The following is a 27787-nucleotide window of genomic DNA, read 5'->3' as shown; positions in this document are numbered from 1 at the left end:
CCGGATGTGAAACACTTCGCTACAGGTATCCGCTAAAATCAAGATAGAAATTGTTATTTGTTTCAAGAAAATGTGAAAATGTTCCTATCATCTAAAATAAGTACTAGATTTATGATGAGGTCATCATAAAAAAGTTAAAGGGTAAGAATATATTTTACTAGAGTAAAACTGAAAAGCGAATCGACAACCGATCAGTTAACCAATCAGAGACACTGTACAAGTGACGTTGCGGCAGAAAACTCCGCATCCCATGGCAACTCAGACGGCTTGTAGTTTTTCTGAGCGAGCCACGGTAAATCGCAGGGCTAGAGCCGAGTATTGAAAAACAACACGCTATTTTTATCAAGTGGGACTGTACAAAGGGATTTGCAGGTAATTTTGTATGGATGGATTTGTTATTGTAAGTTTGTTTTAAGTAGATTATGAGATTTGAAGAGGTTATGAATAAAGGAAGGTCAAATATGATTTCCCATCAGTCTATAATAAAGTGAAATTTAAGGCGTTTAATCGTTGACTTTTGAATTTGACTTGACTTTGAGTCTGACTCTTTGTCTTTGAAGTTTGAGTTTGACTTTGTTTGAGTTTGACTAGATTTTTTTGGACAGGGCCAGGGTCAGGGTCTAGATGGTAGACCCTAGTTTGAGTTACTTTGACCTGATTTTTAATTTTATTTTATTAATAAAAGAAATATTGAGTCTGTCGCTGTGTCGGAATGAAGTGATTTCTTGTGTGTTTTGTTTTGGTGAGAGGGGTTAACGTAGAACTGCGCAGAACGTTCATCCGATCTCGACGAATCGCACTCTCATTGTACTACATTGGCGATGAAAAGGGCTGTTCTTATTGGCTATCGCTGTCTTCCATTCACTCAATGTTATAAGATATTTGTGCAAGGAGCTAGTTTATGTGGACTGTCTTTATTCTTTATTCTTTAAGAACTTTGCTCATTGAGCGCTGTAGAACTAGTTTACGTGCTCTCATTGGCCGATCCGCTCGAGTGGCTGCAAATTTAAGTGAGAGAGGGTCTAGATCTACTTAATATAAGCACAACTTAAGTTCAATATGGCAAAGTCAATAGTCTAGACTACGTAACTAATACACCATGGAGATGGAAATGTTTTTAACCCAATGATCGATGAACAGGCATTGCCCTACAAGCATCGATGGATTAAAGTAAGTAAAGTAAGTAAGTATTTTGACATGTCAAGCTTTAATTAAACAGGAGACGCACACTTAAAATTGCACACACATAAAACATACCTGCCAACCCTTACGAATAATCCTGAATAGGTCTATTCTGTTTTCTGGATTTTTATGACCCCAAAATGTGGAATATTCTACATAAAACATACCTGCCAACCCTTACGAATAGTCCTTAGTAGGTCTATTCTGTTTTTCTGGATTTTTATGACCCCAAAATGCGGAATATTCTGTTTTTTCAAAATTTTGATTTGTTTTTGTTGTTTTGTTTGTTGTTGCTTAAGCCAAATTAAGCTTGTTTTATCATGTGCCGCAATGTGAGAGTTCACGTATTGCGTGCGTTGAAGGGCTGCATGATTGAACAGCGAATTTGTATTCACTTTTTTACACAGATTTACCGCGTATTGCCAGTTACACTGCCGCTGCACGTGCAAACGTCTGTTAAGGGTACAGATTTCTTATTTTCGAAGACATACCGCGCTAAAAATTCCTAATTCTCATTTTCAAATGTTGGCAGGTATGATAAAATAGAAAAATCAATGAATATTTCAGAATAAGTTTCCAGTTTGTACCTTAAGTATGACGAAAATGAAGCACTGAAGCATTTGATCTAAGAAAAGAGAAGTCAAAGACAAAGAGGTAGACTTTTGGATCTATGACTATGATGCATTAACCTTTATTTACCGGATACTAATGCTATATCTTTGAAAATTGCTAGAGTGCCCATGCCGGCAAAGCACCTTCTTCTTGCAGGCTTCATGAATTGAAGAATAATGCACACTGCAGCAGCATACACGTAGCTGCCCAATTCAACCAACACAGAGATTGGAGGATTATGTGGCCAGACACTGAACAAAAATAAAAGCTACCACTTGTGCTTTGGTAATTAAAGGGATCCGGTAACTTTGTCTCAGATTCTGAAACAAAATTCTGGATTTAGCTCATGCTGCAATGATAATTATAAACCTTTAGGTCAGTCAGGAACCCCATGACTCATACAAGTCGATCTGATTATCAAGATATTTATGATGGGAATTACAAATTTTGAAAACCGATAACACTACAGTCTATTGGGGAAAACGAGTAAGGTAAAACCGGTCACTCAAAGATTTTTACTTTTTTGAGGCACTTCTTGATTATTTTGAAGTGCAATTTTTTTAGGGATTCAATATTACACCATATCACAGATGCTGATAACACGTAGGGCCGTGTATCTCAGATTTAAATTGTTAAACGATCCCTAATAAGCTTGACTTATCCCCCTTGTATTCAGCACATTTTTAGAGCCTTGACTAAAATGTTGTTTGTTCTTCAAAGACGGGATGTTTTCCTTTTTATTTTTAATCAGAATTTTTGGGGTGAACTTGAAATATATTTGTGCATCTTAGCCGACCTCGAAAATACACACCTGGGCAGTAGTTCAACATTTTTTGTTTTGTTTACCAGTTTCATTTTTGGTAAATGTGGTCTATCGCAAATTGGCGATAGACGAAAATGCAGTATTGTGCAGCCCTAATCACTACCAAGATAATCTTGCCCAATACTTTTTTATCACTTCTTGGATAAAAAGATTCAACAGTCATTTTCAAAGTTTCATTCTTTAAATATAAAAAAAAAATGAAAAATGGCTAGATTTATTTCTATGGTAGCAGGTGTTTTGTAGTGTGCTAGTAATATTGCTTTATCTTTCCTATTCTTAATACAGAGCCTAAACATTGCAGATAACCATGCTAAAACTACCTGGAGGACAGAACGCTTCCAACGTCATGAAGAGCAGCAAAATCAGCGGTTCCACTAGCCAGAATCGGATTGGCAAGGAACGCAATGTGACCCTGGGCATCGGGTCGAGAACAACCCTCAACTCCAGCAGAAAGAGCCAGATTGGGATCGATAGCAAAACAGAACACCACAAGCTTCCAGGGGCAAAAGTCCACAATATTCAGGTGAAAATTCATTTTATAAATTCTTATCCTGGAAGTCTTTAAACCAAGTGTTAATTAAGGCGTACATTATGTTGCCAAAAGCAAAGTGGTCCTCTAATGTCTTATTCAGTTACTTTCCAACATTTGTATGCAAAATATATAAAAGTGGAAGCACGGTATGAATTAAGTTACATACAATACTTCAAAGAAAAAATCTCAGAAGTTTTGAGACATTGATTATCTTTAATTGTACTCGACTCCTAAAACATGACATACAAAACGATTTCAGCTTGAATGCCATCATGCAGTATAAGTACCGGGTATCTGTATTCTGTTATTGGTTGTTTTTAAATATTTTTTTTTTGTCTCTGGCACTTTCAATAGTTTATTCATTTCAGCAAGCAAGTCGCTTGTCTGGCAGGACAAAGAATCGATCTCCATAAAGAAATAAAGTTGCCTATGAACAAATGAAGTGATACAATTTATCATGATCTGGGGAGTGTTTCACAAAGACTAAGATCGACTTTAAGTTGGACTTAACTATGGCAGGCCATTCTTGCCACCGTTTGCTCTCACCAATTACAGGCATTAGTCTCTCAAGGGACGTACAAAACATGGCCACAAATCCACAGAATTTACATTTTTTTGATAATTCATTATTGAAGGAAAAAATATTATCTAAATCATAAAAGTGAGAGCAAAAGTTGATCTTAGTCTTTGTGAAACGCTCCCCTAGTGTCGCAGAAATGGGAGCTTATAAAGTAGAATTTTGTCATCACATTAAGCTGTCCTGATTAATCATTCACAAAGAAATATCTCTTAGGGATGTATCATCTGTTCAGAGCCAGAAGGATGTTAACTCTGTGTCAAAGTATGTGGATTAATGACCTCCTTTCCGGCTGTGATTTGCTCTTCAATTAAGCCAGTTCACAGTTGCAGTCTGAGCATGAGCAGATAAAAGTCATTGCAGACCAAATTGTGAAATACACGGAGACAAAACACTGGATATGTGCTCATTAAAGTTATGTAATCAATCATTATTCATTTATGCACAGCAGTGCACTCCATGATACACAGGTGGAACTATTCTTTCAAAAGGGGAAACAAAGGCTATTTATGTAGCACCTCCATCGCTGTAGGAGTGATTATTTCATATTGTACCAAGTGGGACCTCTTCATGGTTTGAAGATCTGTGGATATTCGGGGTCATCTGGGACAAGTGCTAACCATGAACGGGGGCCCGTTTCACAAAGCCTTTTTCCAATGACAAATGACAAAAATCAGTGACAAATCTGCTGATAACCAATCAGAAGCAAGGATTTCTGTAGCTCATAACAAAAACTGTCATTTGTCACTGATGACAAGTTTCGTGAAACACCCCTCTGGTCTATCCTTTGTGTAGGTGTTGGATGACGAGGGTCATGATGTCACCCCACAGCCGCTGCTTGCCGCAGACCCCGCCACAGTCAAACAGCAGCAAAGCAAGCTGTTCAATCCAGGAGAATCAAGTCATGGGACCGTGAGTATTTAAACAAATATCTGGCTCTTTTAGGATAAGTCCGGCTTGGAAAGAAGTTCCCGGCTGGCTTACAGTCACTTGTGGGAATGAAATGACATTTTTCAGAAAAACTGTTATAATTCAATAGAGTGAGAGTTTAGCCATGCAGTATGCATTTTATATGGACAAGCAACATGTTTATATTACAAACAAATTACAGTAATCACTGAACTAATGTACAATATCTTGAAAATAAATGCATATATGTTGTAGGTCCGATCCATTTTCTTTTTTCATTTTCTTTTTTCATTTTCTATCCTATTAAAGCTGTTCATGGGGTATCCATTAATCAAATTGATACATTTAAAAGTGGCTCACGTAATCATGGTGCATTTCCTGTTTTGATGATGGTCATTAAAGTTCTGTTATGGTGTGGCAGACCTGCTTTCTTCATGAGATATGAACTCTCCTCTAATGATCACTAACAATTTTGTTTCATGCTACATATTTATCAAAAGAGCTTTCAGTTTATTGCATGATATTTCAGTTCCTTCTTGCCTCACTGTCTACCCCATCTTTATCTCCCCTCCCCCTTGCCCTTCTTTCTTTACATCTCTTCGCCCCCGAAAGAGTTATCCGATTTATGCACAGGTAAACAAACTTGTATTTAGTTTCACCTCCACTTTGAATCAGACATCGTTAGTCTGCATGGTAACCTTATTTTATGTCCTTATCAATCCGATATTGTCCAACATGTGTCTAATTAATTTGTCTCTCTCTGTCTCTCTCTTCCCCCTCTGTTTTTGTTATTTTTTTTCTAGCCTACCGATCTCATGTCACAAGCATCCATTTATCAGACTGGAACAACAAGCTTTGCTGGGCCATTTACAAGGTATTACTTGTTGCTATTTCTATTTTTATGAACATTTTTAATAAACAATAAACTAACAATCAACTTATGAATATGTACAGTCTACATGAATATAGATATTTCACAGATGAACAAAGTATAACTTGTGAGGAAGGGAGATAAGACTTGTTAGCTGAGAGGCATTTAATTATTTTGATTGTACCTTACATGATCTCTCAGGAAATCTTCCATCTTGGAAAACATATTTTTTAAATTTAATATTCGTTCGTATTAACTATTTTCTGTATGTTGATATTTAAGAGTGTATCAGCTGTCCTCATTTCTGCTTTTGAAAGTTAAGCTCTCCTCTTCCCCTTTTTATCTGTATGGCGATAGATCTGTATTTGGAGCCAGTATGTCGCATGCCTCCAGTCAATCCAACACTGAATCATTCACAGACGAGATTGCTGAGCCTACATCTATGAAAGATATGCTGAGTGGGTTAGAAGGTAAATATTGTGATGTTTCCCTTTCAGTAATGCATTAAAGCACAAATGCTTTACCTTATGGCTGCTAGGACAACATGACCATGGTGCCTAGGAACGTAGTATTAGGCACGTTAGAAATTCACCTTATTGCTATTATGTCCATTTTAATACTTTGGAGAAAAAAAAGGAATCTTGTGAAAGGTATATAGACCTATTTGTTCATCTCTTCGCCACTAACTGCAAATGAGAATAGTTTTGGGTTTGCTTTTAATATATATAACATATGGAATGTTTCTAGTGAAAATAATTATAAATGCCGCTGCAAAGAGTAAAAGCTTGGGAAATATGCAAGAGTTCTGGGAATATCAAAGAATGCTCCTATATTTTGCTGCATTGAATCTGATTCGATGTTTTTATAATAGGCACTCAATTTACCTTGTGCTTTATAGTTTGGAGTAGATTAAGGACAACCACCTCTTTATCCTTTTTAAATGATTAGATAGAATATCAAAAAGTCTGAACTTTTTATTACTCAGGGCTCCGTTTTATAATGAGTTGATATTAATCACAACTCATTTGTGAATGATATCAATCGCAACTATGTACATAAGAGATAGGAGACTGCAAATTTGCTATTGATTGGAGGCATGCGAATGATTTCGATCAATCGCAACTCCTTATAAGATAGGGCCCTGAAAGATGAAAGAGTTATAACTGATTATCGTCATCCATCTCATACACCAGATATCCAGACGAGAAGGGAGGAGACGAAGGAGAATCTAACGGAAGAAGACCTTGAGAAGCACATCCCCATCCACCTGACGGAGACGGCCACGATCTGGCTCCTCGATATCAATGGAGTCAGCATGTCCTTGGACGCGGAGGATGCGTCGGAAATCAGAGACAAGAATGAGAAATACAAAGAGGTAATGCGAGGATTTTGACAAGAGGGTTATTGGCTGAGAGAGAGAGAGAGAGAGAGAGAGAGAGCAAGAATGAGAAATACAAAGAGGTAATGTAAGGATTCTCATGAGAGGGTTATTGGCTGAGAGAGAGAGGGCAAGAGAGACAGAGAGAGAGATAGAGGAAAGAGAGAGAGAGGGAGAGACAGACAGAGAGATACCAATAGTCATCTGGTCCATGCACTCCTTTTTTGGGGTGCTAATATGAATGCAGAGATGCCAACCGTTATGGTTTCGCCGTATTTGTTACGGTTTTAATGCTCTTGTTACGGCGTTACGGTAAACAATCAAAAGGTTACGGGGAAACGATAAATAAAAGTACATTATAGCGAATGCCGCCTTATCACATAGCCTGTGCTGCATGTCGCACGCATTTACTCATAAGTTCACTGAATTTGACTACACTGGATAGGCACTTTCGCGCACATGGTCCATCCGCCGCCATCTTGTTTAATTGTGAAACAACACGGCCGCTGTCATTACTGCTACGTGCGGTCGTGCGTTTTGGGGGGAGCATGGTGGTGGATGATCGTGCGCGTGGCGCCCGCAATACCCATTCAAAGTATAGTAGCGAAGACTTCGGTGATTCAGCGGGCGCATTGCAAGTGTGGTATACGGTGTGTTGTTGTTCATGAACGCCGGGCCTAGCGGCCTGGGCTGGTGTGTCTGTGGTAGTGGTGAGTGTACGTGTGCGTGTGTAGAATACGAGTTCTGCCATTTGACTGTGGATTCGAATTTGTGGTTCGACGCTTGAACAAGGTGTTTTCTTCCTGAATATTATCATGGATTCATTCAAAAGAGCGAGTACCCGAGGAGGAGATCCTTTGACTGCAAACCGATTTTTAAAAACGTTTTCATGCACATCTTTATTTTGGACTTAAAAATGGTAGGTTCGAAATGCAGTAAGAGTGATTGGGTGTTTGACGTTTCGCGCGAAAATTATGCTGCAGTGTCTCGCGTTCCGGAAAGACCCCCATTCGTTACGGACAAATTTGGTAAATGTTACTGACAGCCCTCCTATAGGGTTGGCATCTCTGTGAATGTGATGCACAGTTTATAAAAATTTATGTCAGAATCAAAGCCAATAATTAGAAATACAAAGAGGTAAAGTGACAGTTTTGATAAGAGACCAATTGGTTTATAGAGAGAGATGCAAGTAGTCAGAGCAATTAGCTTCTGTTGTTTTATATTTTCACAATTAGTATGATGCAAAGAGTTCAGGCCCCATCCCTATACAAATTACAAATTTTGCTGTAAAAATGGATATAAAACATGCCAGCGTATTCACAGTATTCCCCAGACATAAACATATCATCCATTCATATATTTTTTTTCTCTCTCACCTTTAATACAAAAAGGTCTTAACAAAAGAAATCAAGAAAATGTTATCATGAAAAGACTCACCATCTGTAATTTTGATGTATCCTCCTTCCAGTGTGGTAAGAGATATATATATATGTAGATATATTAGCTACCAAATTTTCAAAGGTCTACCTATGGTATGCTACATTTATATGTGCCATGATGTTGCTAGCAAGGAAATGAGACAACTAGAATGAACACCAGTTGGGTATTAGTTTTCACAATTGCGAGTCATTTTGTTTCTATTTGCAGCTTTGCAAAAGCCGTGATGGAAATGACAGATATGCCGAGAGGGGCATGCAGACGTTCAATGACCTGCCTAAAAACAAGGATATCCAGACGTCTAGGGTCAACTATGTCGTAAGTCAACCTACGTTACGACAGTTTCATTAATTTTGCGACAATCAATCTACATTTTGTGGTTTGGCTCAATATCTTTTGGTTCAAATCCCTAAATAATATGCCATATTGCTTGAGTAGAAAGAGCAAAAAAAAATTGCACGCACTGCATTCATTTTCGTTTCATGATTATATTGTGTTTGATGCCATAAAGTTTAAAAAGGGAAGTAAGTTTTAAAATCCTAAAACTGGCAACACATTGAGACATTAAAATAATAATTTGTTTTAATTTTTTATCAAAACTTACAATTTCTTTTTAATTTTTGACAACGTTCTTGCCTACGTATAATGTCGTCACAGACAATTTATTTTAACAATGTAGCAAAAAAGAAATTTTTGCCAATTTGAAGAACAATATGTGATCAATTTAACCCTAAAAACAAACCCTGTCTTGAAAGGGTTAATTTGCAAAAGTGTTGTAGTAGAGTGATCTGATATCATTCATGACTGTGTAAGCAAGGGGTTGATGGGTTTCAATCACTGTTATGATATCTATGTCCTTTGGCCAGACATTAATCTGCAGTTTTCACTTCATATCCAGGAGAGAATTGGGCTCCTAGTGGGATGTTGAAAGCCTTGTGTTTAATTTATGAGTAATTTTCTTTTGTAAAAGCCACTGCTATCAATATACTTTGGGTGGGGGGAGTCCATCTCAACCATTATCTGACTCCTGCTGTTGGCCCTGTTGCATAAAACTTACCATTGATGGTAACTTTGCCATTAATGGTAACTACTATGGACACCATGATTTAATTAATTGGCTGTTGAGTGATGTTGCCATGGGAGTTGATGCCATTAATGGGAAGGTTTATGCAACAGGGGCACAGAAGTCTATAAGAAGTACTGCATTTAATGTGATGAAAAAGTTACAATAATTCCTTCATATCATGCAAGTGTCTTTGTAATATATAAATAAAGAATGCTGAATCAAAACAAATGCATGTTTATCGTTTTTGTATCAATCACAGGACCAAGAAACAACAGTAACAAATTGGGATATGTATGATACATACCAAGACCTAGAAAAGAAAGACGGCTGTAAGTAAAATTATTTTGGTACGATACGATTCCTCCGATATACTCTTTGTGTGTATTCAAACATGCAATGGTATAAATTCACTATATTTATTCACAAAATGTTAAGATAATAATCCTTTTTATGCAATGGTATAAATTCACTTTTTTTGTTTACAAAATATTACAGTAATATTCCTCGCAAGTATTGGTCTGTAAGTGAGTGGTTTATCAGGATTCTCACAATGTACAATAGTTTAATCATGGTTAACAGCTTGCATGTATTCCAGATCAACGATTAATGGAGGCAAAAATATATACTGTAAATACATGTACCTTGACAGTTCTCTGAATGATATACTTAGTATTTGTGACATATATCACAGATTTCTTCAGAATTTGTTGGTCTTTTTCAATATTTTTCATCTTGATGTTTATGATACCTGACTTCTCATTTCTTGAACTTTATGACTTTTAACCAGAAGCACAGTCTCAGATCTGATGGTATTTCTCGGCCATGACACCACCTCTTTCAGAGATGTCGTAGTTAATTGGTTTAAGCACTTGATTTAAAATGCAAAGGTCATGGGTTCGATCCATGACCTTCGCATTTCAAGTCAAGACTAATGTCCTTTGGCAAGGCATGAATCTACATTTTTCACTTCATACCCAGGAGAGAAATGGGGACATAGTAGGATGACAAAACCCTTTGTGTTAGTAATTGCCATATGCTCCCACTGGCCCACATCAATCATATGGTAGGAATACTCCCCAGGGAGTGGAGATGGTGCACATTGTGCATGAATGAATCCAATGACCTGGGGAAGAATATCTGTAAAGCATCTAGAGACGGTATTTTGTATTAAGTGCTCCTTAAATCTAGATTATTAAGGTTTCGAATGAGCAATATTCCCAAGGCAGGCAACCTTCCTATTCAGCAAGACACAATAATAGTCTCCATGTATCTACAAGTCAATGAGTTGATGAGTTCAGTATACAGTTTGTCTTTAGTCGAAGTACGCAATATGTTTGCATCTAGGGTACATAATTTATGAGCAAAATTTTTATTTGTCCGTTCTTCCATTTTATCCATTGGTATCCTCAGCTCAAGAGTATGACTTAAGAGAAACCGATGAAGATAAGAAGAGCACGGCGGAAAGACCCAAGAGTACCAAGTCCGGTGTCAGCTCCATCGCAGAAGAAGGGTCAGGAAAGAAAGAAGGGGGTAATTATAATTACCTGGTACTAGATTTGTTCATAGTGGCATATTTCTTGAAATGTGCCGGTAATTTAACTGATACGAGTTGGTTTATTAAAAACAAAACATGACATGCACCTCGATGCTGAAATTGTATGTTTTACAAAGTAATCAGATATTTACAATATAATACACTGTAATACCATCATCAATATATCAATGGTAACATCGAACAGCAATACTTTAAAAGATTTAGAGAAATACATTGAGGATATGGATTAGTATTTATCAAGATAAGTAAAGCAATGCCATTAAATTGTTTTTATTAGCATTTACCACTTTTTCATTGTGTGTTTGTATAAAATCTTGTCATACATTTTTGCAATGTTCTTTAATTTCGCAACTTGAATCACTGTGGTTCATACGTTTACAGTGAAAGATTTGTCATACACCAATCAATGCACTTGTGAAATAATCTTACAATAAAGAATGAAATACATAATCAAGTTAACATTTTTCAATGCAGAAGTTGAAAAGTAGTACTAAAATCGTATGGGTTAATGTACTTTTTCTTTAATTGTAAAAAAGGTTAAGTAACAAGTCCGAAAGGACTTGTTGGTAAGGTTGGTGATTATTATTTTTTAATGAATATCACAATGAAAAACAATGATTTGGTATTGCAAAATAAGCAATGCGAAGTACGTAAATACAGCCATTATTTGTGTTTAATGAGATGGTGTTTTATTGCACTGGGTCAAATGAGCACTGATCTTAATTGCCAATCTTACTCAACAGCTGTGTCTTCTTATCTTATGATTTATTCACACTCTCTTTTTCTTTTCACTTCAGACGGTAAGACAAGTACGGTGAATGCATCTATGGTGGAGTCGGAAATAGGAGAGGGCGAAGGTGTAGGGGAAGAAGCAAAGGAATCCACATCAAAATCACAAGAAGAAATCCTTGCTGTAAGTACTTACTTGTACATGCACATGTGCATGTAATTCTTAATTTGCTGTCAAGTATGTCCAACCAATTTGTTGAACATGGAGTACATAAATGATGAGTTATTCAGGGCGCAGCATTATACTCTCTGATAAGTATTCGGATTATGATTTTACTTTGGATACGTTAGGCTTATTTAAGGTTTTTTTTTCTTCTCATGAATTTCTAATATCTATTTTGTACACAAAGTTAATTCAATATTTATTGAAAATTAACTTGCATTATGTTATAATCTTGGCTGTGATGCATGTCCATGTAATGTCATTTTTTAGCATCCAAATCAAAAGATAGACACCAAAACTCAAGTAAATGGTTCCTTTTATCAAAGATGTAATGCTCACATCTGATGAGAGTAAGTCATTATAAATACAATTATGTTGGTAGTAGAAGTGCCTTAAAGTGGCATTTGAAAAATAAAAACATTCCCAATAATTGAGAAAGTCCACATAAGGTGATGAAAGCTTGCCTACTAAATATTAAGGTTGGTAGAAGCTTAAACTTCATATTATGTTTACCCCAATCAATGCAAGTTTTCTGTGTCATCCCCATAATTTTTATACAAGATAGAAATGTTTTATAATTCCATGAATGCATTTTGATCTGTTTGCAGTCAGAGGAGCTGAAACGAGACATGTTTGTAATGGAGAGAGTTGTCACACTAAACATATTACAACACAAACAGGCTGCCTATAGGAACCTTCCTATCTATCCAGGTAAGATACAGTCATTTTGATCATGGTAAAAAATTAAACAAACATAGAAACAACAACAAAACAAGAAGGTACTTAAATGCCACTTTCTTAAATTTACTGAAGAGCTTTTGAAGGTAATGTATAGTTCTGGTACAGTCAAATCTGCTTTAGTGACCACCTGTCTACAAAGACCACATTTTTTGTTTCCCTTGAAAAATGTTTCTCATTGAAACATGTATCAAAGAAACCTGTCTACAAAGACCACTTTTTGTGTTTCCCTTTGGCGGTCGCTATAGACAGGTCTGTAGCAAAAAGAGAATAGAAGAGTATGGCCTCATGTTGTTCTAGTCGTATCAATTAATACACGTGCAGGATATGTTGATTTTCAGTCCATGATTTCTGATAATTCTTTTGCCTTCTAGATATTTGAAAGGAACATCAATTTTAGGCTATACATGTTTTAAGTTAACCACTGCCTGCCTGGGAGGGCTATCTTCTGTTGATGTTGAAAGAATCATAAGCGACTGAGAGTAGAACACAAGAAGGACATTTGAACAGTGAATTCTAACACAATGCTTGTGCTTTGACACAGATTCTTCTACTAGCAGTAATGTACTTGTGTAAGCACAGTTTCGTGTAATTTCTGTCAATAACAGAAATTTATTCTATCTACATTAGATGTGGACAGAGTCAGTGGTAGAATGAGAAACACACGTAGGGGTAACACTGAACACTCACTTCGGACCTTGATTTATTGACACTGGCGTCTGTACTTACACTTCCTAGTTACTGTATCTCCTGGACGGCCTCTGAAATGTACACTAAGCAACAAATGGCCTAACATTTCAATTGTCTATCTTACATAGATGTTGACAGAGTGGATCCAGAAGAGACAGAGAGCCAAACACAAACACTAACACCAAATGTCCTAACACTTTAATTTTCTATCTTGTGTAGATGTGGACAGAGTTGAACCAGAGGAGACGGAGAGCCGAACACTAACACCTAATGGCCTAACACTTTGATTTTCAATCTTGTGTAGATGTTGACAGAGTTGAACCAGAGGAGACAGAGAGCCAAACACTAACACTAACACCAAATGGCCTAACACTTTGATTTTCAATCTTCCATAGATGTTGACCGAGTAGAACCAGAGGAGACGGAGAGCCAAACCTCGCTACCCACCAGCGGTACAGCAGCACCCCCTCCCGCCTCGGCAGCGAACCAGGTCAACCTGACCCAGCTAGGTCCCAACCTTGACAGGCTCTGGGCCTACTCCTGCAGTCTCACCAAAGGACGGAATGTCAGCTGTATGGCATGGAATAAAGGCAATCGGGTAAGTAGAATGTCCAACCATGCATATGGTAATGCTCTATGTTACAGGGAAAGTCCACCCTGATAATAATTTGGTTTAATAAAATGCAGAAAATGAAAGGAACAGTTCAGTGAAAGTTTGAGCAAAGTCTGTTTAAAAACAAGAAAGTAATTCATTTTTGAAGCTACAAGAAATCAAACACGAATTGTGACGTATCTTGCGAGCACCTCTCTAATTTGCTCTGTACAGAAAATTTCATAAATTTACAGAAACACTCACTTCAGTCGTGGCCATTAAATGCATGATCACATTTCTGAGAGGATTCAAAAGATACATTAAATTTAGTGCAAGAAATATGAAATTCTTCCCTAGCAGGTGAATTTTGTGTGAATTAACTCAAAATGTTTGCCAAAAAGCTAAGTACAAACTAAGTACTGAATGGTTGTACCGTATTTGCCAGCGTAAAGGCCGCAGTATTTTTGGAAGAGAAAATATCAAAAAGTCGGGGTGCGGCCTATGCGACGAAAGAGTAAAAAAAAAAAAAGTAAGTCAAAACCAGCACGAATTTGCACATATGGGACTAGATCTACGAACGGTACAATAACTACACATTTCCACACATCTTCCGACAATTTTATCTTGCATTGTTGACATGAAGACGAAAATAAACTTCCAAAAACAACATCTGCCGATAGATCTTGATCTAAGTTCGTGCCAATGCATTGCAAAAGTAAAAGAAGGGCCCGTTTAACGGAGCCGCCGCGAAGTATCCAGCACGCAAAGTCGCTATTTTGAATCCATTTCAATACACAAGAGAGAGGCGCAATGTATACATCACAAAAAACTACATAAGCTAGTATCAGTTCGGGATGGCCGAGCGGTCTACGGCAGTGATTTTAGTCAAATCAACATTTGTACGCAAGAGATCAAATCCCGACTTTGACAAAAAAATTTTTTTTTTTTTTTTTCTTTTTTTTTTAAAAAGTTGATACTCTAAGCAAATAAATGTCCCCTAATTTGTTACCTACGGCAAGTATATGTTATTTTTAAGTTTTTCAATTACTTAGTATATCACAAAAAATTCTGTCTACTCGAAATCCTCAATTGAAATGTCTAAAATATCCGCCTCTCTTTGCATAGAAAATCAGTCACGACGCTGGTCTACTATTTATGACCTCACGTCCGGGAGAGAGTATATTCACGTACCCGGATGTTCCATAGCAAACATGTGCAGAGTGATACGATTTTCTGCATATTTTTGTTTCAAAGGCTGAAAAGTCTAATAAATCATAATTCTATGTACAATTCTTTACCTTCCCCTAGTACTTCATAGTATTAATATCAATTCCCCTTTTAAAAATTATGACATATACATGCCAACGATGTGCTATTAGTCGATATTTTCACCATGTAATTTTTGTTTTGGTGTTGAAATCGGCCCAGGCACGGAGTAAACAGTATATAGCTGTCTACCCATGCACAGTTCATTACCATACACTACAGCGATCTCCCGATGGTTTCTTTTTCCTTTTTCCCATGTCTTTCGCCTTCCTTGGCCCTGAACATCCTTCATCTACCAATTCTGACACCGGTTGTCAGGAGCAAGTCTTTGTTAGTTGTTTTTCTTAGCTGGCAACGTCGCTTTCATTCTCTTGCAATTGCCGATAAACATATAACTAGCGCACGTACGTTCCATCACAAGCAAGCAGCGCCTAGAGCAGCGGCTTGGTCTTACCTCCCGATTCTGCTCGCTCCACGAACGTTCATGCAAGAGCGGCATCACTCGCCAAAATATTATAGAGGAAGCGCGCTTGCATGATCTCGTTCAAGTTTGATATTTTACAACATAAAATGTTTAACTGGTACTGTATCCTTTTTGAGGCAGTCACACACATCTATGATAAGTACTATCATAGTTCTAGACATATTCGTTTTACAAAACTGCTCATGTACATCTGATGACAATATAATGCATCCGCCTATTCTTAAGTGCACGATTTAACTTTAATTCCTAAGCAGTAAACTCGTCTTAAATCTCTACCAAATAGGTGAATATGAGGATATAAAAAGAAATCAGCGACTGGAAAATGTTGCTTCGTTATTCTTCATTCAAATGAAAACAGAAAATCCATCAAATATACTCCGTAACAACAACAAATCTAAGCTCTGACAGGATAGCATTTACGTAGGGATATCACTGCCATTCACTCTCACTGAGCCCATGACTCCCGTTCGTGACGTCACGGATAGAGGCCCGACTTTACGTGCACTTCCGGGTTTCAGACTTAGATATTTTGGTAGAGTTTACTCGAATAAATTCATTATTCTAAACTTGTTTTGTCGGGTGGACACCATTTGATGTTATTATGGAGGTTAAAAGCTTTCTATTTATGTAATTATCTCAGTATTTGGGATTGTCTTAGAGTATCAACTTTAAATGTCAAAATTGGGGGTGCGGCCTATACGGCGCTGCGGCCTTATCGCCAGCAAATACAGTATTTATATGGGACAACACCTATCATTTTTACCATCTCCCAGAGAAAAAGAAACCAATCCACTATTTCCTGTTCATGTTTATTGCTAAATGTTAGAAAAATTTGCTTGCTTTTGAACAAGGATGGGGAAATCATACCTGAAATGTGTCCTTGTTCTGTAAGAGTTTCTGCTAAAAAATATGAAACTTGAGTATTGTCCTTTTGGATGCCTCTCTACGTGAAACACTGATTTACTATGTTGCCAGATAAAATTCAAAAAATTATTTTGCACCCTAGATCCTGTATTTTATATGTTTGTTTGCTTTGTTCTTTGTTTTTTTAAACAATTAATATTCTTTTCCTTCTTTTCTTCATGGCAGGATCTATTGGCAGTCGGCTACGGTCAGTTTGGTTTCACTGAGCAGAAAGGAGGCTTAGCCTGCTGCTGGTCACTCAAGAACCCAGAGGTAAGAAAGAGATGTCTGCTTGGTGTCGTTCTCATGGATGCCTCGTTTTCAGAGGAATAACACAGATGCACATGTTCAAGAGAGCAATTCTTGCTACCGCAACTACAGTATTTTGCCATAGAGGGCAGCACCAGTCATGGGTATATTTGGCAAAGGCACTTCCGGTTCCCATATAAATACAATGTGTCAAGAACTGGAAAGTCTAATAAAAATTATGTCAATCATCATATTTGCGGTAGGGTAAATTTATTGTTTGTGAATTTTAGAGCTGTTGAGCTGTCATAACATTGCAGCCTGTAGGTCTTTTGTCTTTGCATTTTGCAATGGTTTCAGTTACCAAATGATATCTGCTTTTAACTACATATTCTCATTGATAACAATGTCATTATTTAGTGCTCTTGAGAGAAACATAAAAGAAAGTGGGTCGAATAAGTAAATAGGAAACAAAAAGAGATAGAGAGAGTATTGAGTATTAGATGTTATTGCTCAATAAATGTTTTTAGAGTATTCGCATGACCATAATCTTTTGCCTTCTTTGCATCTTTTTCCCCACAGTATCCAGAGAGAGTGTTCAACTGTGAGGCAGGAGTGACTGCAATGGATTTCTCTGTATCAAATCCAAATCTGTTAGCGGTAAGTAGATATTCAGGCAAATTCAATTTTTACTTCTGACTTATTTCATGGGACCTTTAAAAAAAAAATGTACATCAAGGTTAATTTGTTCAACAGTAAACAATGTATAATTCTTTCTAGGTGGTATTCAAGGTGCAAAAATGCAAGAATTTCTGTTGAATAATAATAAGTCATATTCAAAAAAATTAAAAAGACATTACATTTGCATTTTCTTGTAGTTATCTTGCTGTGTACAACAATTGGGATTTATTTCTTGTCATAGTCTCAAAACCGGTCAAGGCTTCTTCCAGAATTGTCAAATTGATAATATAATTATTTTGTTTTATTTTTGAAGTATTTATTGTTATTATATATCTTTGTCACTTTACAGGTTGGTCTCTACAATGGCACGGTGGCAATATACAATGTGAGAGCTTCAAGTGATGAACCTATTCTTGACAGCTAGTGAGTATAAAAGTAACAATAAGAATATGTCAATTTCTAAACATATAATGCTACTTAGACAGTTTGCTGTGCAGTATAGCTGGGGTAATAATATGATTGCAGAGTCCTTGGGGAACCGTATTATTACAGATGAGGCTACCCTAGGAAACAAAGACATATTATTATTGTTATTACGATACGCTGTCTTTATAATCCACAACATAATCTAGCGACACCAGTGTTAAGTCAATTTCATATGATGTATTATGAGAAAAGTCAACCAAAGGATCCGTCGCTTTGTTATATACCATAGGAGATACGGGGATTTAATCGGAATTTTTGGTGGAGAAGGTTTGAATGGCTTATCTGGGGTAAAAGTATATGCCGATTCAAAAAATATCTTATTGACTTTACTCACAATATTTGGGTCATTTTGGCCTCTTTTTTCTAAGAACCGACTATTTAGGTCCCTGTTTAATTAGTTAGGGATAATTTTTCTAATCTTTATTATCAGTAAAGGGGATTTGTTGGGCCTATTCTATGTAAAAATACACTCAGTGTCTTACAAATCTCATTAATATTTTTATTTCCCCTCTCCTAGTGAAAGTCGGTCCAAGCATGCGGCCCCTGTGTGGCAGCTGCAGTGGGTTGAGAAGGAGAGAGGGTCATCAAACGATGAGAGGGTAGAGGTCCTCGTCTCAATCTCGACAGACGGCAGAGTGGCACAATGGCAGATCAGGAAGGTATTGTCATTTTTTTCTTCTCCATATCTTTGTCCGAATGTGCAATTTTAATATTTATAACAAGAAATAAAAAATCATATTTACATTTTATCCAACCTACATGTATATCAAAACAACTTCATTCAAATACATGCTTAGACATAAGCCATCTCAAAAATGTGAAGTCATTTTTGTTTCCATTTATAACACAAACCCACTGCTAATACTAATAATATGTCTTTAGTCTTTACTATGTATTTCCATTTTATGGAGAAAAAAAAGGAAGTGTCCTGTTAACTTTAGAAAAATAAATAGTTGTCGCTTAACAAGTACTATAATACATTATAATACCTGCCAAAATATGGTTCGCGTATTACACAATAACTTGATTTATTTATTTATTGATATTAGTTTATTACACAGCATTGAAATTTATAATCATTTAGCAGATGTTTCTGCATTTATTGATAAATCAAATATAAAACATTCAAATAACAATAATAGTATATAATATAATTGATTTACATCAAGAGTGACAACTTAATACACACAAAATAAAATATTTAAAAAAAATACATAATTGAAAGCTTGAAAGTATGGAGGTAAGTAAAAATAATCAAGATAAATGCAGAGGCCAACTATCATAAGCAAGGAAGCTTGACAAGGTATTGAAGTAACGCATTAAAGTAAAAAAGCAATTTTTGTTTGCTTTTGCAGTATTGTCCACTGGAACAATTTAAATTGAGAGACTATTAAAGAATTTTACACAATTTTTGTCCTTGTGTGCTAGGTTGTTGAGATGATATCATATGATGTTGTATGAATAGTGGCTTTTCTAATTAATGAATTATTTTGGCATGTTATGTTGCAGGGCTTTGAGAGTGCAGAGCTCATGAAACTGAAGAAGACGGCTAAGGCTACCAAGAAGCAGACCACACAGGCCAACAAAGACCAGAAGGAGAAGGGAGAAGCCTTCATCACGAGACAAGCTGCCGGATTCTCCTTTGATTTCTATCCAAAAGACAGCAACATGTAAGTCTCCAACAACTACGAAAGCTGGTACTTTGTCTGCTCAGTGATTAAAGGGTGTGAACTCATTTCACACAGGGTTTAACAAGGTTAAAGTAGTCACCCAAAGAAAATTCACGACGACAGATAACTATGGACAAATTATATATCGATGGAGAGATTTTCTCTTCAAAAACATGAATAATTTGCTGAACAATCATATAGATATCATGGAAAGGCGTAAAATGCTTTGTGGCTAGCTTCGTCTCGCATGTGACGTCATGAATCTTGACGCTCTACGGAGGACCGCTGAAGGGGAAAGAACTATTTCTAACAAATTTCATTTTTGAGAGATGATTACTGCTGACCACAAACATATTTTGAAGAGGGAAGTTGTTATATTTGATCAGTAAGGCTTCCCTTTTGCAAAGATATTAATTTTGCATCAATTCAAAACACTTTTAATTCTTGGGGTGACTACTTTAAGCTTAAAAGTTAAAAAGAGTATAGATTATATTTAGAGCAACTTTTCATATCTTTTCTCAAAATGATATTCTGAAAATAGTACCTTGAATGATTTACTTGGATTTTCATGTTTGACCAATCAAGACCATAAACAGGCCATGAAATGTAGCAGTTGTGAATGCTGAAACCAATCAAGGCCATAACACCTGCGTGTACCTGTAATTATATCAGAGCACAACAGTATACATTAAGTCTCCATCATACCTACTATGTGTTCTTTGTAAAGCTTGGACCATCATTCCCTGTGATGAGACGTTCTGCCAACTTGTAAGAATGCCCACAATAAGCAAAAATAAAACCAAGACTAACTGCTAGCATTTATATTTTTACATTGAGGCAAGGTTTGAAATACAGCAAAACCAATCAATACTTCTACAATGCGATTGAAAATTCTATGTCAACCATTCCATAAGTCTTTGCTTGACATGTAAAGCAAGGGACTTAACTTTCAAAGAATGTGGAATTCCATGAAAGCCTGGTATTAAAAAAATGTTGAAACTTCTCCCACTTGATGTAGAGAATTTTGGTTAACCATAGAATCATCGCAACTCTATGGAAGATCATTCCTTTGAATGTTGCCCAATTCTTGCGTCTCTTTCAGCTACCTGGCAGGCACAGAGGATGGTTTGATTCACAAGTGTTCCTGTTCTTACAATGAGCAGTATCTGGATACCTATAATGGCCACACGGTAAGTTGATTTGCAAAATTGCTATTGCTTATAATAATGAAAATAACATTCCGCTTTTATGTAGCACTTAATACATCACTGATGTCTCTAAGCACTTTAAAGATAATTATTACCCCGTCATCTGATTCAGGCTTGCCAGCACACAATGTATGCAAAGTCCTCCACTCCCTGGGGAGCATTCCAGCCAGGCGTCATTTAAGCGCACTCTTGCTCATCTAACCACAATAACTACATTTCCTACCTATTCAGTTGGCTAAAGCATGGCATTTTCTGCCCTGCTCTATATACCATTCCAAACATTTCAGTGTTGACACATTTTTAAAAGCCTGTTTTATGTCTTATTTTCATGGAAAAACGGCTAGGAAACTTCAAAAATTAGATGGGAGAGTTTACTATTAGAGGTGTGCGACACCCTTAAAAAGAATGTTTAAAGGATTTGTTGCATGTTAGAGGGTTAGTACAGTAGAAGGAATGTAATAAGTAATATTTCGTACAAAATTTACACGGTTTTTTCATCAACCTTCAACAATGTTACTGGTTTATTTTAATCCTCCTCAACATGTAGGGTCCTATTTACAAGATTCGCTGGTCACCATTCATCAGCGATATCTTCTTGAGCTGTAGCGCTGACTGGAGTCTCCGTCTCTGGATGCAAGATCGTCTTCAACCTGTTCTCAACTTCTTCTCATCAACGGTAAGTCTCTACTATACTTAGGCTTTACTAGTACAGTCAAACCTGTCTACAGCGACCGACCAAGGGAAACACAGAAAGTGGTCTTTGTAGACAGGTCCCTTTAGTACATGTTTCAATGAGAATCCATTCTCAAGGGAAACTAAAAATGTGCTTGTTGTAGACAGGTGGTCACTAAAGCAGGTTTGACTGTATTGTATAAGCTGTTCTATTTCTGTAAGAACGTAACTTCCACGAATTCACGATTTGATGTAAGGTCGCAAATTTAACTGCATGTGGAAACAAGCTGCAAATACATGTGCGAATATATATTGCGATGAGCTTGCATTAATTGCAAAAGATATCTGCTTCCCTGCAGTGTGTGTGAAAATGTTAGCTAATATGCATTACTTTATGATTTGACTTTGAGTAGTGTTAGTGCTTCAAACAAAATTCTTGTGCGCTATGTTCAAAGCTGCTGTAATTTTATCTCTTTATTTAATTTTGTTTGTTTGTTGTATAATCTTGGGAATAATTTTAGGGAGTTCATTTTTGTTATAAACCCCTCTTGTATTGAGCCCTACGTACCCTTGTTTATTTTTCATGATGTATGAAACTGCTGTACAGCATGTACATGATTACAATAATTCCTGTAATACTTATATTAAAAGAAACTGTATGAATACTGATTGTTCTTCAAAATCATGTATTTAGTTTCATTATCAAGGTCAATATTCAGAAATGGAATTGATCATTCCAGATATTATGATAATTATACACTTCTTACTCCATATATTAACCGTGTAAATTCATTTTCACCCTTTGATCTTCACAATCATGTTCACCCATTACGATTTCATATCTAATTCATTTTGAGCAAAAGAAATCTTTGATGATTTCTCAACTATCATTCCATACTGAAAATTCACTCTGTACCACTTGCAATTATGTCATCTCACTTGTTATTCATGCCATTTATACTTATCCATTTTATTTGTGTACTGCTTCACAAACTTGCACTTTTTGGCACGTTTTAATCCAATCTAAGGATGATGGGCCGGTAAAGTATTTCCCTCTGATTTGTGTAGTAGTTATATTAGTTAAAACTTGTTAGAGATAGAACTAGTGTCCTAGACCAAATACCTAGAGGTGTTAGGTAGAATTATAGATCAAATAGTCAAGTAATAATTGTTGAACCTCCATCTTTCTAACAGTTGAATTTGAATATCACAAGTTCTTATAATTTTGGCTATAACATTTATTAAGAGGAAAAATTAGATGTTTTTTTTAAATTACAAAGAGTCTATATGTGGAGTAGAAAAATGTATGATTTTTATAGATAAATTCAAACTTCAGAATTGAAAACTAAAGACTCGCTTCAATCCTCACATTAGAATTTTTTACATGAAAACAGTCTGTGTTGACATTATGAACAAATCTTCAATCGTGCCTGTATTTGTAGATAAGGATCCATATAGATACTTTTATTGTTCCATGTTTGTGATACTGTACATTTTTGTAAACTTGGTGGTGAGGTAACAATTTACGTAAGTTCAAACTAACAACTAACAACCCCTTTCTGGAAAATGCATGAACTTATTCTGGTGTGATATTGTGGTATAATTAGCATTCAACTTCTTCTACACTGTTACTCCATGTGGCACGAGAAGAAGTTGGGTATATTTTCATCTACTAGTATGTTAGTTATTCAAGTTGGTGCATTACATGTTTGTGTTTTGTCTGTTTGTAAAATACAGGAGCCAGCTAGTACACCTTTAATATTTGACAAATTTCTCTTCTTTTGTATCATGTGTAATACAGAGTATTGTATCTAGATCTTTTCTAAACTGTTTCCTTTAGGCCTTATTTATAACTAGAATAGTCGAATTCTACATGTACTATGAAAATATCAAATTGCTAGTATTAAACACAATGATGATGGGTTTTATTTTCATCTAATATCAGTTTTGAAATGGGTTTGACTCTTATTCTGGGGCATACGTAGACATTGAACAGGTGTCTTTATTCTATATATTTCTCATTTCTCCACCCCTAAGAGAAATTTGCAAAGTAAGATGACTTAAAAAAGCAATTCTTTATTGACAACTTCTTTCTGTTTCTCTCTATTTGTCTGTAGGGCATGAAAACAGTAAAAGAAAAGTTACCAAAAAATACCCCTTTTGTTATAAGCGTCAATCTAGCCCAAATACAGAAAAGTTTGTTTTCCAAAAGTCAACTTCTGATAAGTTGATGCAAAGAAACTTGAATGCGATTGTTGTTGCATCCAATATTAAAGTTTTGTGAAGTATATGGCAAATATATTGATTTCATTTTAGTAATGATATAGGTACAAAAAGTTCAGTTTTTAGAAATCAAATTAGAAAAAATCATTTGTAGAAGTTAGCTTTTCCATTCCTGTGTACAGTAATTACCCTTTGAAAAGATGGGGAGAGTTAAGCATCCATTATTTTCAAATCTGAAAGTGAATCTTTTCAGTAAACCTCCTGATTACCGGTATATAGTTGAAAGAGTGACAGTTCCATGACCTAAAATTTGAGTTAAGAATTTCAAAGCACATTTAATTATCCTTGGAAATGACAGTGCATTGAATTCATTTTCTGTGTCCTTGTTATGTTTTTAATAGAAAGCCGTCATGGACGTGTGTTGGTCACCTACGTCACCGACTGTCTTTGGATGTGTCAATGAGGGCGCTGTTGAGATCTGGGATTTGAGTGTGAACACGTAAGTTCATTGTGTGGTTTGTTTACAAGTCTCAATCAGGCAGGCCTAGCATGTGATCGCTTTGTAGAAGCCAACAGGTAAACTAAATTAGAGTACAGAAGCTGTGACGTCATAACAATCTATTTTTAGAATTTTTTCGAAACTCAGTGTTTCGAACCAGAGCAAAGTAACACTGGGCTCCTATATAGGAAATCTATTAATTCAGACAGTCATGTCACAACCAATACTTTACATATTCAATTGGTTTTTCGTCATTTGGACATTATTTTCTATGCTCTTTCGGAAAATGAAGGTCAAATTGAGGAATTTCCAAAATAGTGTTTTGATGACGTAAAACCTCACCACTCTTTAATATCTTCTTTTGGAGCCAGAAGGGCATTGAGTCATATACTTTCACACAGAGTTAACACCCTTTCTGGCTCTGAACAGACAATATGTTACTTCATCATACTGTTAAACACCAGAATATAAATAATGATTATTATACATGTTTCTGTTTCGGTTGCGTCGGTGTACTTAGGCAGGCCTGATAAAAACCCGATTTAAATCGGTTTCCCGATTGTTTTGATTTTTCCCGATTTTTTTCCGATTTTTTCTTCCCGATTTAAAAAAAAAAAAAAAAAAAAAAAAAATCCAGATTTTTTTTTTTTTTTTTTTTTTTTTTACCAATTTTTTTTTCTTCCCTATTTTATCCTGATTTTCCAGATTTCCCTCTTATTTTCTCTATTCTTCCCTATTTTGCCCTATTTTTCCCCCAATTTTCTTATTCGAAAGGGGGGAAATGTTGTTAGATGCCATTTTTTCCCCGCGAATCCTCTTTTTTTTTTTACTCAAGGGGGGGCGTGGTTGAGGGGAAAACAAAAAACCTATTTTTTTTTTAGTGCTCACTATCACCCCTGTTAGGGTTAACTGTAGTTTACTCTTCAGTTGGTAGATACTAATATGACTGAAGTCTGCACTGGGCTTGAACCCGACTCTCTTGTTACAAATATCCAATACAGAACAGTAAGAAAACAACCATCTCTCAGATAGGAGGATATATTTTTTTTTTTAACTCGTCTTCATCTTGCATTCCTCTTTGAGGGCAGGATTTAGATGTTAAGTAGCAGGACACTTGCACATCCCAACATTTTGAGGAGAGGCTAGAAATTTATAGTGAAATTTCTTTTTTCTATCAGCATCGTGGCACGGGAATGTAGACAAGCAATTATTAAAACTTCACCTGTTTGAAGCTATAGACATTTCTATTCTTTAAACTCGATACAAAAGATTACAACAATTTTACAGTTCAAACGTTAATATACATATACATTTCATTTGTTAATGGTCATCGTAATCAAACGGTTATTTACTCATTTGTATGTAATGATACCATAGTTACAATAGCAGCTTGTTTCTTCCATATCTTCTAGGTTGGACCCTATCATTGTGAGTGTCCCTGCCCCTGGTGTGAAGCTGTCTTGTCTCACCTTTGCCCACAACTCTGATGTGAGTATGGTATTTACGATGATTCTGCCTTTGCGGGTAAATTTGAAAGGCGATAGATGCTCGTCCTGTTTGAGATCAAGCAAATTCCCATGCCTTTCTGGAGAACTGTCTTTATTTTGACAAATCCTCAGCAAAATGTCATTGGCAAATTAAATAAAATCCCAGTTGATTTCTTCGCCTCGACATTTTGAGAACAGATGTCAAATTGATTGCAATTGAATACGTGCAGATAGACATTCAGTCCTGATGCTTATTTTAATTATACTTTTTTTGGTTTAAAGGGAGTGTAGACTGACGAGACTACCCGTCTTTCCCGTGGCCTGACTCAGGGCCAATCAGGTATAATACGACTACAGAGACGCGACTGCAGTATTCAAGGGCGTGCAATATACGCGAAACCGAAGTGTGAGGATCGAGAACTTTGGTCTGTTTTGCAAACGCTGACAATGTAGAGATTAAGTCTCTGAGTACCGTTAATCAAGTCCATTCGTTTACATGCAGTTGTCCAAAGGAAGACATAGATGGCGTTAACCAGTATTTGCCAAGCTACACTCCCTTTAAAGTAATGACTTCCTCCTGTTCTCATTCCCCTCCCATCCTCTAGTGTATTCTTGTTGGTGACAGCGAGGGCCAGGTATCTGTCTATCAGCTCAGATGTATGCCTCCAGTTGGAGATGATCAGGTAAGAATTAGTGGACAGCAATTCTTTCTGATATGATGAAGGATAAATCTTGCCTGTTGGTTTAGGTTTTCTTATACAGTCAAACCTGTCTATAGCAACCGGCCAACGGAAACAAAAGTGTCTTTGTAGACCGGTTCCTTTAGTACCTGTTTCAATGAGAAGCCATTTTCAAGGGAAACAATAAATGTGGTCTTTGTATACAGGTTGTCACTAAAGCAGGTTCAACTGTATACTATAGCCTAAGATGGCATTTAGAGCCGTCTTCTCTTAAGTTAAAGTTGAAAATATGAAGCAAAATGAACCGTTAATACCCATGTTTAGTTTTGGGTTTCTTTTAAGACCTTGATCCTCTCTCTCGCCTTCATAGATAACTTGATGATGAATTCAAATACTTAATAGTCTTGTTGAACTGAAGATTACAGGATTTATCAGTTCTTATAATAATGATGAATTTAGAATCTTAGTTTTTATTTGGAATGGGATTAAGAAGAGAGTAATCTAAGGTTTTCAATTGTATTAAAGTGCTGAGAAGCATCCAAAAACCAAAGATTGTTCTTGGTGATGGAGTGCTGCTCCATCTAAAAGAGTAATTTGACTAATCCAACTGGCAGGATATATATTATATTATATAGCCAACAGTAACCAAGGTTGTAATGGAGTACTACTGTTAAATCCTAATACATGTATTACACTCATGCCTCTGGGCAATGAAAATATAAATTTCCAGCAATTATCCCCTTTGTGTTATTGTTTTAACTCGTTATACTGCTACATTTTGACACACATTTCATAAGTTTCATTTCTGCATGTTCTCCTTAGCTTCCTGTCAACAATTTCTTTTCTCTTCTTTTTTCTTTCCAACATTGTGTTTCCAGTCTGAGAAACTGAAGCAGCTTCTAGAGCAGACCATTGCAGGGCAGTTAAGAACCTAGCTGATCCCGTCTGTGTGTGGGTACATCTCCCATCATCACTCCATCCGTCCAGTCTTTTCGCCGAGCCACGAGTTAGATATAGCAGATTCATTGCTGGTTTTCTGTGCAGGGTTTAGTTCCTGAATTTGAACACCACATACACGAGATAGGGTAATATTTTATTGGTTTTGCTGATGTTGGAATCAACTTTAGTTTTATTTTGTGTGTAGAGATCAAAGTGATCCATTTTCAAAATGTGGTTATATTATACAGTTAACTCTGCATAACTCAAAGTTGCATAAGTCGAATTTCCCCTCACTGGAATCACTTTTTTTTTTTTTAAACTATGCAAAACATGTGATATTTACACTTTCTAAGTCAGAATTGACCATATGGACAGATCCTATAGTTGGGGATGTGAGGGATATTTGGTTCAGATTCTTCTAAAAGCACC

At 36.3% G+C, this 27787-nt stretch overlaps 1 protein-coding gene across 2 annotated transcripts; it reads left to right on the top strand.

Moving 5' to 3' along the window:
* The first annotated feature begins 30 nt into the window (after window positions 1–30).
* LOC574740 (WD repeat-containing protein 78) lies at window positions 31–27423 on the top strand. 2 transcript variants are annotated; one of them, XM_011666470.2, is made up of 23 exons: window positions 31–141; window positions 2903–3140; window positions 4522–4638; window positions 5439–5509; window positions 5864–5976; window positions 6700–6881; window positions 8532–8639; window positions 9647–9716; window positions 10798–10917; window positions 11740–11855; window positions 12503–12605; window positions 13718–13920; window positions 16754–16840; window positions 17396–17473; window positions 17844–17917; window positions 18498–18639; window positions 19490–19650; window positions 20753–20840; window positions 21406–21534; window positions 24155–24252; window positions 25665–25740; window positions 26345–26422; window positions 27298–27423. In XM_011666470.2, exons 2-23 carry the CDS (start codon window positions 2925–2927, stop codon window positions 27352–27354), a joined length of 2487 nt encoding a protein of 828 aa, XP_011664772.1. In that variant the 5' UTR covers window positions 31–141; window positions 2903–2924; the 3' UTR covers window positions 27355–27423. The 2 variants fall into 2 exon arrangements, with proteins under 2 accessions (XP_011664772.1, XP_780217.3); XM_775124.5 differs by lacking the exon at window positions 31–141 and adding an exon at window positions 185–372.
* The last annotated feature ends 364 nt before the right edge of the window (window positions 27424–27787 follow it).

Source organism: Strongylocentrotus purpuratus, unplaced genomic scaffold (assembly GCF_000002235.5).
Source record: "Strongylocentrotus purpuratus isolate Spur 01 unplaced genomic scaffold, Spur_5.0 spur5_scaffold_3, whole genome shotgun sequence".
In the NCBI taxonomy this organism is placed as follows: domain Eukaryota; kingdom Metazoa; phylum Echinodermata; class Echinoidea; order Camarodonta; family Strongylocentrotidae; genus Strongylocentrotus; species Strongylocentrotus purpuratus.
This window is presented reverse-complemented; position numbering and strand designations above follow the sequence as displayed.